The sequence below is a fragment of the Theropithecus gelada genome, chromosome 16, assembly GCF_003255815.1.
Source record: "Theropithecus gelada isolate Dixy chromosome 16, Tgel_1.0, whole genome shotgun sequence".
Classification (NCBI taxonomy): domain Eukaryota; kingdom Metazoa; phylum Chordata; class Mammalia; order Primates; family Cercopithecidae; genus Theropithecus; species Theropithecus gelada.
Window position 1 is genome coordinate 75,909,757 of NC_037684.1, and position 12,021 is coordinate 75,921,777.

Genomic DNA, 12,021 nt, shown 5'->3' on the forward strand with positions numbered 1-12,021 from the left:
AAAAACAACACAAACAAGAGTGAGTTGAGCCCAGCCTAAGAATCTGGCCTGCCTGTGGCTCCCTCTCGGTCTGCTGGCCGGGGAAGCCACAGATGTGACACTCAGTTATGTTAAGTTCAAGTTACACTTCACGCTCAATGTCCAAACCATGCAAGCTCCTCCCAGCAGTTAGTGTAGCACCCACCCCAGCAGCTGGCTCCTGACCCTTAACCCCACAGACCCCCTGTGCATTCTGAGTCGTGATTAAAAGCATTTCCAAAGCATAAAGGGTGGTGAAAAGTCACAGGTTATTAGACTTAGGGAAAAGGTATTAAAGACCAGCTTTGCCCAGTGCTGACCAACAGGGGCTTCAGTGTAGGCTCATGCAATTATCCAAGTTAGACAAAGAGGCAGGTTCCTAGGTTAGCAATGTGCAACGTCCACTGCTAGTACAAGCTGAGTATCCCTTATCCAAAATACTTGGGATAAGAACTATTTCGGATTTTAAAATATTTGCATTCTACTTACTGGTTGAGCATCCCCAATCCAAAAATCCAAAACCTGAAATGCTCCAGTAAACGCTTCCTTTGAGCATAATGTCAGCGTTCAGTTTTGGATTTTGGAGCATTTCAGATTTTCGAATTTGGCATGCTGAACTTGTATCTTTACCACCTGATTTGCAGTCAATTCTTACAGGTTGAGGCCCAATCAAGAATTAAAAAGATGCTCCTCAAACCTGGAGGGCAAGTGCAAATGACCTTGGCGGGGAGGCCCACCGTCACCAGGTCTGAACTGGGCATGGCAATGACTATGGTGGAAGAGGCTGGAGAGGAAAGTCTAGGGAACGTGGGGCAGAGAGGAACAGAAGGCCCAAGGAGCACGCATGAGAAGAAACTGCAGAGAGTCTGCAAAGAGGCAGACTATGGTCAGAGGCCAGCCGAGTGCCCGTTTCACCTGCTGCCTGAGACGACTCAGACCAAGGTCAGCGCACTACGGTCTGGAAATGTAGACACTCAATACATGACAGAGACTCGGGGTCTAAGAGCTGGAAGGGCCCTCAGGGATCCCTGGGTCTAAGTCTACACAGGCAGTAGGCTGCCGCCGTAGAGGAGGGGACACATGCACTTGCTTTGGGGGTCAGTAGCAGGGCCAAGTCTTGAACCGAGGACCCTGATTCTAATGTTATACCCTCAGCCATTGCTGAGAACTCAGGCTCCCTGTTCTCGTACCCCATTTCACTTCTCCTGCAGTATTTATGTATCAATCTTCCTATCACAATCTCCCCTACTGCTCAATGGGGACAGGAGTATATCTGTTTCATGCCCGATACTTGGCACAGGGCCTGGCACGCTGCAAGAAAGTCAGCAGACACAGGCCTGCCCTTGGACCAGGTTAGCTCCAGCCTTGTGACACCCCTATACCAGGGCTCTGTGGTACAGGATCTCAGAGGAGGTATCCCAGGGTTGGACTAGTAGTGGTAAGAGCCCCAGGTCTGCCTGCAGATGTGGTATAAACACAGATGGGAATGGGGTCCAGTGCTAGCTTTGTCACTGACTTGCTGTTGGTTGTAAGCAGGGACCGGACTTGCTGTGTGATTCAATGTCTTCATTCTGTACAACAGGCCCAATATTACTATAGTGAAAACTATGAGAAATCACATGCAAATGTATGGTATTCATAATAAATGTACATTGGCTACTTTCAGAGTCAAAGGGAAAGGGCACCACAATGATTTTATTAACAAAAAAAGTCCTTAGATATAGAGGTTTCAAGGAGATTCCCCAAAATGTCATACCAGGAGGGAAAAACACCACCCCCCCGGGCCCCAGCACATTGAGAGTCCAGTCCTGTGGCAGAAGAGCCCAGGGGTGTGAGCTCCCAGGAGGCGGCCCCTGCTGAGCCAAGTTTTGCACACTCCTAGCCTGCCTGAGCATGAACCCTTCACACTGAAGCTCCTGAGCGCACCATGGGCCACAGCAGCCCCTCCACCCTACCTGCAGCACGTAGCCCTCACGGGCGCTCTGCTCCCGGCCCAGGGCCACCCTCAGCTGGTCCTGCAGGAGCCGGTTCTGCTCCAGAAGGTCTGAGGCCTCCCTCTGGCTCTGCTCCAGCTGTTGGCAAAAAGACATACACTTTTATGCAAAATGACAACGATAAACAAAGCAGCTGCCCAGCACAGACTCTTTCACTGGTCTTCCATATGGCCCAAGAGTTTTGGAGTCTCCACATCTCAGCAAATGTGCTGATATGGCCTTTACCAGCAGCATTTGGAAGTGAAGGTTCCAATGCAAGCCATCAGTAACAATGACAGACTTGGTACCCTCTGGGGACCAAGGAACTACCTTATCCTTCTTACTCCAGGCAGCCCTGGGTGTCCACATAATTCCCACACCTGCTCAAGGTTCCAATGTGCACGCCCTATACAGGCACCAAGGCCCATAGGGGGTGTTCATTGCTGAGAAGGGGGCTGTGTCCACTGGGGAACAAGGGTTTTGCATCTGCATCTAGAGGAAGACCACCCCATGGGGTCCTTTTGAGTGTCCTCAGCTGGTCACACAGGCAAGGTTAGGCTCTACATGGACCACTGCGAGTGGTGGCCTCAAGCAGGCCTCACTCCAGGGCCCACAATAGTCTCAACAGAAACCACTCCGTTTGACCAGTTTTACATGATGGATTCCACAAAGTTCTGTTTGCAAAAACGGTTCCCACAGTTCTCTCAAACAAGGTGTGGACACCCATGAGTAAGCTATTTTATACTCTTCTTGCTTTCAACAGCTTCAGCTACTCATTCATCCGTCCACCTCTTCCCCACACACCTCCCAGGTGCCTCCTGATGCCTGGCTGTGTGCAGGGCTACCCATCCTGCTTCCAGAGCTCGTGCTGAGTGGAGCTATGTGTGTAGTGGGCAGTCACGCCAGTGCCGCCCAGTTTGTTGCTAGGCTGTGCTGTGAGAGGCGGGGAGACCTCCTTTATTTTTTTGAGACGGACTCTCGCTCTGTCGCCAGGCTGGAGTGTGTCGGCACGATCTCAGGTCACTGCAACCTCTGCCTCCTGGGTTCAAGTGATTCTCCTGCCTCAGCCTTCCAAGTAGCTGGGACTACAGGTGCCTGCCACCACGCCCAGCTAATTTTTGTATTTTTAGTAGAGACAGGGTTTCACCATGTTGGCCAGGATGGTCTTGATCTCCTGACCTCGTGATTCACCCACCTCAGCCTCCCAAAGTACCAGGATTACAGGCATGAGCCACCACCCCCAGCTGACCCCTGACTTTCAAACAGTGAAGACTGACCCCCTCAGATTGTTGAACCAGTGTGTCACCTGCTGGCTGGTCCATTTTGGTAGCTTGAAGTAATGTGAGTTTCAACTGTTACTTTATTTCATCTTGCCTTTGTTATTTGTTAATGGATGAGGAAAATGAAAAAGTACAAGTATTAGTGCTGGTGATAACTCAGCCTCATACAGTTAATAAAATACAAAAAAGATCAGAAGCATAAGGCATACCCAAGTGGCAAATCTTTAACAAACTACTTACGTAACAGAACATATTTGAAACACAGTGTTGAAAACTGTCCCTAAATTGAGAGTGAAACAGGGAGTTCCACAAAAACCGTAATGCTATACGTCCCTGGTTACGAGACTCCCTGTCCAGACATGTAAATCCACCGCTGTAGTTCTGCAGACTGCATTTCTGGATACATTTCAATGAAATAACATCTTACTTTATAGTTTGGGGGCCGGCTTGTTCATCTCTGTACCCAGGTGCACTGAGGGCCTCATGGAGGAGTGACAGTCACAGGGCAGCCTTCATCCACGGCCTACCCCACCTCACCACTGCCTTCTGCTTCACATCCTCATGACCTGGGACCCAGCTGTCATCTCCTGCTGGATGCCCCTGGCTTTAGATCTGATCAGCCATCCCCAAGCCACTGTAAGAGCGCCTGGGGTTGATCTCTGCCTCCAGCTTTGACCTGTCCAAGCCAGGGCTGCCTAACGCAAAAGCCTCACCTTGCTCACGCCCCTCCTGCCATCGGGAGTCAGAGCGAGGAAACCACTGGGGACCTGCAATGCCGCCTGCCTCTCAATGGCAGTGGCCCGCACCATGGGAGGAATTCCACTGTGCCTGGAAGGCCCCCTTCCCTGTCCTGCACGCACTGGCACGCTCCCACAGCTCTCAGGTCTGCCTCAACTATGAGGACTCATCTGTGCGTCTGTCTCCCCTAGGGGTCTGCAAGTCCCTCGAGGTTAGGACTGTGTAGATGAACCCCTAAGACCACAGCTTACAGCTGATTCTCTGGAAAGGCTGCTGGGAGCAGGGGGAGGATCTGGCCCCAGGCTATTACCTCCTTCTCCAGCAGAGAGGTCAGCTCGTGTGTGGAGAGCCGGTCACCCCCATCTTCAGAAGACAGGTGGACGGGAGCGATGGGCACCTGCTTCTCTTCCCGGAGAGGCGTGGTCTCCACCTGATGCCACCGCTGCTCGATCTCCACATGGACGTTATGCGTCTTGAGGTCACTCACAGGCAGCCCTGGGCTCCGGTCCACCTCCATGCGCAGGGCTACATCCTCAGTGCCTGGCCCGTCTGTGGCGTCGAGCATCCCAAAGCGCTTGCGGCGCTCCTCCCGCCTCCGTGCACGCTCCCGCTCCAGCTCCCCAGGCTCCACCTCAGGGCGCAGGGGCTCATGGGTGTCAGTGGGCCCTGCGCCACCCACCCGCTCCTGAGCCAGGGCCTGCTGGATGGGACGGAACTCAGCCCAGTCAAAGGTCTTGGAGCGGCCCTCTCGCCTCCGCTCCCGTGCGCGGCTCCTCTTCTGCTCAGGGTCCGGCTCCCCCGGCTCTGCCTCTTGCTTCTCAGTAGGCCTCGGGCATGTCTCAAAAGAGGAGCTGCTCTTGTTTTTTTCCTCTGGCAACGAGCTGTGGAGCAGGAGGATGGACATAAGACTGTCAGGGGCGACTCTGGTGTGGCCTGCCAGGCAGAAGCTGGCAATGCTGAGCCACGACCCAGCCCCTGTGGGCACCACATCCTTTTCTATCCTAATCCCTGAAGAGGTGCTGTGAGGGGCTCACTGGGGTGGCCCCTTTGCCAGGGTATGGAACCAGGGGAGTCCCAGGACTCCCACAGCCTCACAGGCAGGACGGGCCAGCCCTGCCTTGCTCAGGGCCAAGAACTGCATCAGGCTGCACCTGGGCACAGCCACTGTACTCGCCTGGTGAGGCCTTGCCTCTGTGCATCCCTGGACTAGACAGTGGTAACAAAATGAGGGAAAACTAGCACTTCTCTAGAAGGGCTTACCTTTTAATAAGCAGGTAACACGATCAGTTTTTTTTGTTTTTTTGTTTTTTTTTGAGATGGAGTTTCACTCTTGTTGCCCAGGCTGGAGTGCAATGGCACGATCTAGGCTCACCACAACCTCTGACTCCTGGGTTCAAGCGATTCTCCTGCCTCAGCCTCCCGAGTAGCCGGGATTTCAGGCATGTGCCACCATGCCTGGCTAATTTTATATTTTTAGTAGAAACGGAGTTTCTCCATGCTGGCCAGGCTGGTCTCAAACTCCCGACCTCAGGCGATCTGCCCGCCTTGGCTTTCCAAAGTGTTGGGATTACAGGCATGAGCCACTGTGCCCGGCCTAAATCTATGTTTTAAAAGCCCAATCCAGCTGCTGGTTACCCGCCACCTTGAGGAGGCAAGCAGCAGCCAGCAACGGGACATAAGCTGCACAGGTCGTGCTCATGGCAAAGCCAGGTCTGCCGAAGGAATCCACCATGCCTAGTCCCCATCTGCTAGAAGCAGAGATTCCTGGGGAGGCCTCGTCTGCAGCAGCGGAGGAACAGGGACATTGCGATGGCAATTTGTCAAGGAGGCTTGGAGTGTCTGAGACAGAGGTTTGTAGACTCTAGGGATAGGCCCTAGAGACTGCCAGCTGGTCCGAGGCTGACTGAGTGGCCCTTAATCTCACCCAGGCCCTCAGAAGCCAGTTGCAAGCCCACCTGGGAACAGTGAGGGCCCAAGGAGGAGCTCCAGGGAGCACATGTGTTTCAATCAGGTCCAAAAGGAAAGGAGTCTTTAAAGAGAGAACCAACAAAAAGAGGAAATGGCTGCCATCACCACCTGGAGCAAGGGTCACCTGTCCAGGCAGCAATGGGGTGAGAGGCAAAGTGCTTCAGAGTAGGGGGATCTGCAGGTGTCCACTGTAAGAGTACGCTAACATCTGGAGGAAAATGACACAGGGCAGATCTCTGGCCATGGAGAGTGTCAGGATGACACACAGGGCAGGTTGTGCACGGAGGCCCCCAGCCGGGCCCTGACAGCCGCCAAAGTCACAGCCACACCAGAACCGGCCGCACTCCCCAGGAGAAACCTCCCCACAAGGCTCCTCCAGCACTAAAGGCAGGAAGCGCCCTGCAACTTCCCCACTCCCACATTTCAAGAAGGCGACGAGAGCAGGATGAGGACAGCAGCTTCTGAAACTGCAGTTTCTGTTTTCATGCCTCCTTGTGATTTTGCCTGGCAGCACTAAAAAACTCACATTTTTCCTCAAATAATAAAAGCCTACACAGAGGAAGAAGAAACGCTGAAAACAAACTGGTAGAGGGTGAGCACTCTACCAGACTACACAGATATGCTAGATTATGAAGTAGTTATTAGGAGGCCAACTGCCAGGTCAGCTTTCATAGGAGAGCAAAACCCTTGTCTCCTCATTCATTTCCCTGGGCCCAAAGCCCCTGCATACAGGCAAGCAGGCACTCAAGTGTGGAGGCACCTCTCCTGAGCCGTGTGCAGGCACAGGCATGTGCACAGGTGCATTCCTGATACCTGCCCTGCGACATCCCAAAGCTGACTTCTTCCAGCCAGGATGGCCCATCTACAGCACCGAGCCCAGGCCTGGCGGGGAAGAGGGGCAGCAGAGGACCTCAGGCCAGCCACCCACATGCATGCCCACCACTCCCCATCCTGGACCCCTGTGATAAGCTCTGTTTGCTGCCAACAGCCTGGGCAAAGAAGCTGGGGCCTTTCTCACTTTGCTCTGGGGGCTTCCTAAAGGTGCTTGGAAAAGAGTTCTTAGCTTGCCCAGCTTGGATGTCTGCTCCTGATGGGAGAACCATGGAGGCAGTAGCTGAGGCCACCACAGGATGTGGCCACTGGAGGGCGGGGGGAAGCCTGCGGCAGCCCTGGGTGCCTCCTACTGGCTGTGCATGCAGAGGACCTGTCCCTAACCAACAAGCCAGCTCTCTGAACAGGATCCTGAGAGACAGAGGGCAACCTGTCCTGGCCACGGCCTCTTGGCCTTACTAGACAGTGTTTGTTTAATAAATCAAGTCTTGAACAAATGACAGACACAGAAAAGAGGACTAAAAAGAAAATAATCAATTAGGCAAAGAGGTATGGAGTCGGCAGGAAGAAGGCAAAGGTTTGGATACAGAATGTGTCTTTAGGCCAGCCACGGTGGCTCATGCCTGTAATTCCAGCACTTTGGGAGGCCAAGGCGAGTGGATCACCCGAGGTCACAAGTTCAAGACCAGCCTGGCCAACATGATGAAATTCCGTCTCTACTAAAAACACAAAACTTAGCCGGGCATGGTGGTGGGCGCCCGTAATTCCAGCTACTTGGGAGGCTGAGGCAGGAGAATTGCTTGAACCCAGGAGGTGGAGGTTGCAGTGAGCCGAGATCACATTACTACACTCCAGACTGGGTGACAGAACAAGACTCCATCTCAAAAAAAAAGAACATGCCTTTAGGTCAAAGCTTCCAAGGACAGCCCCTGCTGTGACACTGCCATACCCAAGCAGCCTAACCCACAGCACAAGAAATACATTTGAGATGTAATCTACATCACATGACCTGAGAAATGGCACCAGAGGTGCTCAGATGCATGGAGGCTCTGAAGCCTTGAGGTGGGGACAGCAGAGTTCTGGCCCTCAAAGGACCAGCCCCCACTCTGGAATCTTCCCTGCTTTTTTTTTTGGAGACATCTGAGTCTTCTGATTCTCCATTTTCTTTTAAAATGAGAGCTAGGTCTTTAACCTTCAGGGCAGGAGGAAGAAAGCCCAAAGCAAAATCTGAGGCGCATGAACCACAGAATGCTAACACAGGAGAGAGTTTTTCAACTTGGCTGCACAGAAATCAAATAGACGTAGGAGTGAGGTGAGAAGGTGGCCAAGGCAAAGAAGTGCTGGGTGGCCTATGGATGCTGCACACAGGGCCATCCTCATGCCAGCAGAGCTCAAGGCCTGAGAGCACCGACTGTGGGGCTCAGGCTGGTCTGGCCAGGTGCCTGCTGACACAGATGGAAGATTCTCCACCAAAGCCCAGTTCTAATGACCAGCATACACACTACCCGCAAGATGAAAACGCCTGGGCTTAAAAGAGGAAAAGAACCAGAAATGTTTGTTCTGATGTGCTTGGGACAGGAACTTGAGCAACAGAAGGACACAGGAAGGAAGGAGCAGCAGACTGGGATGCACTGAGCTCAGGTCTCAGACTTCAGATCGAGTCTGATACTGCCCTGGAGAGAGTGGCACCCACAGGATGCACAAGGGGCTCCCTGGCATCTTCACCATCCTACCTCGTCACATCCGGGGCAGTGGTCGGGTGCACGTGTTTCATGATGGTCTGGATCCAGTTCCGCCGAATCCCGGACGTCATGGCCGATAGGGTAAACTCGCCCTCCTTTGTCTACAGAGAAAAGATGAAGCACCATCAGTGACTGTCCCCTAGGGTACCTGCTGCCCTCCATCTCCAAAGAAGCTTCTTGCACTGGGTACAAAGTCCCACAGGGAGAAAGCCTGTGACTGAGTGACCCTTCTAGGAGCGCCACATGTGCCCACTACTGGGACAAGAGGGAGCTGGAGAGCAGGAGACGGCAAAGCCGTGGGAGGGACGTGCATCTGTGGCAATGGTAACTCCGGTATCTTCTCTCAGTAAGGTCAGCTCACAGTTACCAAGCACCCACTACGCACCAGCAGCCTGCCCATTCAGATAGAGGAGGATGCTGCACCCCTCTCTCTCTTTTTTTTTTGGAGACAGAGTCTTGCTCTGTCGCCCAGGCTAGAGTGTAGTGGCGCGATCTCAGCTCACTGCAAGCTCCGCCTCCTGGGTTCACGCCATTCTCCTGCCTCAGCCTCCCAAGTACTGGGACTACAGGTGCCCACCACCACGCTCAGCTAATTTTTTGTAATTTTTAGTGGAGCCACGATGGTCTCGATCTCCTGACCTGGTGATCCACCCGCCTCGGCCTCCCAAAGTGCTGGGATTACAGGCGTGAGCCACTGTGCCCAGCCACTGCACCCCTCTTTAAGGAGTTCCCAGCCTTGGGGGAAGGGCAGAATCAGCAAGTGCTGAGCAGCAGTGGAGGTGGGGAATGGGGAAGGACGTGCTTCTTGGGTGTGGGGAGTGGCACCTGCAGTCTGAATCCACACAGGCACATGGCATGATGGGGCCTGGGGAGTGGTTAAGAACAAGGGGTATCAGGGTCTTGTTAGTGACACTGAGAAAAGGCAGGGATACCTGCTGGGTGGTTACTGCAGCTGTCCAAGTGATGAGAATTAAGGTGATGGCAGGGGATAGGGCAGCTCAGAAGTAACAAAAGGGGTATGGACAGTGTCTGGTTGGCTGGGTTGGGGAGCACCTAGGACAAGCCCTAGACTCCTGCTTGGATGAGGTGGAGTCTAGGGCTTGTCCTAGGTGCTTGTCCAAGGCAGCAGAGGAGGAGCCTGTTTTGGGTGGGGAACGGGGCAGCAGGTAGGACAAAGAAGCAAAGAGCACATGGCTCTGGGACATGACTGCTGCGCCCCTGAGCAGACCTGCCTGGGTACCTTCAGAAAGGGGAGGGCCAGTGGCCTGCATGGAGCTGGAGGCCTGCTTCTGCACTTACAGGCACCTGCCCAATAGAAGCGAGGACTGCAGTCCTGAACTGAGAGCTGCTCACAAGCAGACTCAGCAGCCAGGTCAGTAGTGAAGCTGATGGCAGGATGCAATCATGAGGATGGTTTTCAGATGGGCACTAGTGGCCTGGCCAGAAGTCAAAACAGGAGATCACGCGCCAGCCTGATGTGTCACAAAGCACACCTGGGAGGGAGCTGACCTGCCCCTCCACATGCCTGATCAAGACACCGCCACTGCTCAGCTCGGTCCTCCTTCATCAGTTCTCACGTCCACATGAGCTGAGTTGGGGGCCCCACCTTCTGCACCCCCATGTGAGGGCGTTGCTGGAGTGTGGCTTCAGTGCTCCACATAGAGCCGTTTTCTCCAGCTGAATTTTCTTACCCAGCAGCTACCTAATGTTCTCTGAGAGCCCATCATGCCTCAAATGGATCACAGCCGGAATTCCAGGGGATCCCCCTGCTTTTGTGACATCAGCTCTTCTGCTGGCTTCTTTTTTTTTTTTTTTTTTGAGACGGAGTCTGGCTCTGTCGCCCGGGCTGGAGTGCAGTGGCCGGATCTCAGCTCACTGCAAGCTCCGCCTCCCGGGTTTACGCCATTCTCCTGCCTCAGCCTCCCGAGTAGCTGGGACTACAGGCGCCCGCCGCCTCGCCCGGCTAGTTTTTTGTATTTTTTAGTAGAGACGGGGTTTCACCGTGTTTGCCAGGATGGTCTCGATCTCCTGACCTCGTGATCCGCCCGTCTCGGCCTCCCAAAGTGCTGGGATTACAGGCTTGAGCCACCGCGCCCGGCCTTCTGCTGGCTTCTAAGCGGGCGGGGCCTTGCCATGCCCTGGGTCCTGGCCCTGCCCTCAACTCTTACTCCCGGGTGCCGCTCTTACCTTTCTTGCCCAGCCTTACTGTGCCAGCCTGTTTGGCTCCTTTCTAATGGACCTGCATATCCTGCCAGACATGTATCATGAACGCACAACTGTCTGGCATCTTCTAACACCCTTCAGTGCGCTCCACAAAAACTGGACCAGTGCCAACCAGACCCTCCACCCAGCACTCTAGCCGCAGACTGGCTCTGTGCTCTCTGTGCCACCAGGTCTGGAGTCCAGTCTGGGACATGTTTTCACACTCAGCCCTCCTGCTGAGCCTTGAGGGATTCTCCTCCAGGAAGCCTCCCCCAGGAAGCCTTCTCCACACTGGAAGGACCTCCTCATTCCTTAGAACTCTCAGTAGTTGGGGTTCACAGAAAGTCATCAGGATAAGCCCTACCAGGGTGAAGTGAGGAGGGGTTGATCAGTGGGTGAGATTGGTTGGTGCCCTCATTTGTCACTAGGAGAGTGGGGTGAGTTCTCAGACTTCAGGTGTGCCCTGCCTGGAGGAAGCTGCTCATGAAGATGTGAGGTGGATGGCAGGAGAGGAGGCTCACCAGGCACTATGCCTGACTACCCCTCCCACAGGGGCTGAGGACAGAGGAGCCTCGAAACTTGGGCAGTGCAGGCCACTAAGAGCAGGCAACTCACACCTAGCCCTGGTGCCAGGCTGTCAGTGCAGCCTCCAACTGTGACTCAGCTCCTTTCGCAGATGCCGGCATGCAGGAAGCCACAGCCAGCAGCCCAGTGGGCTGGCAGCCAGGATTTTCTTAGTAAATGAACACACTGGCCTTTGGGTCTATACTTCAGTCTCCCCTAAGTTGGGTCAATCTGAGTCAGCCCCAAATACTGGATCAACTCTCAAAACAGCAATACAATTGAATTTCTGGGCCCCAAAATGTGAAGGTATGACCCTGCTACAGGTGAGCCCATCAGAGTCTAGCCTTCTGTGAGAAACCAAGTCCCAGGGCCAGGGTCCAGCCCCATGGGGGCAGCTCTCTACTCATCACACTCTCCACCCATCTTAAAGCTCTTGCAAGTGACGAACTAACTTTACCCAAAGAGAGGCCTGGCTTCTGTCCTGGCTCCTGGTAGGGAACTTCCAAACCTTGGAATTTCCTAGATGACTAGAGTCTTTATTACTCATGGTGGTCCCCTGGGACCCCACCTAACACTTCATGCTGACAAGACAACTCAGGGTGGAGGCTGGCCTGGCCAGAAGCAGGAAATCAGAGGAAACCCATTAAATCAGAGGGTTGGGGTTTGGGCCATGTGAAAGTAGCCGACCATGGCAGGAAGGGCTTT

General features: G+C 53.9%; 1 protein-coding gene across 4 annotated transcripts in view; it reads right to left on the minus strand.

Moving 5' to 3' along the window:
* The window catches only part of MPRIP (myosin phosphatase Rho interacting protein), a 151,154-nt gene that overhangs the window by 29,437 nt on the left and 109,696 nt on the right, over positions 1-12,021 (minus strand). For all 4 annotated transcript variants that reach the window (XM_025361088.1, XM_025361089.1, XM_025361087.1 and 1 more), the window contains exons 13-15: positions 8,542-8,651; positions 4,320-4,890; positions 1,974-2,090 (exon numbers count right to left, since the gene is read on the minus strand). In XM_025361088.1, coding sequence (XP_025216873.1) covers positions 1,974-2,090; positions 4,320-4,890; positions 8,542-8,651 — 798 coding nt within the window. The remainder of the gene's footprint in view (positions 1-1,973; positions 2,091-4,319; positions 4,891-8,541; positions 8,652-12,021) is intronic.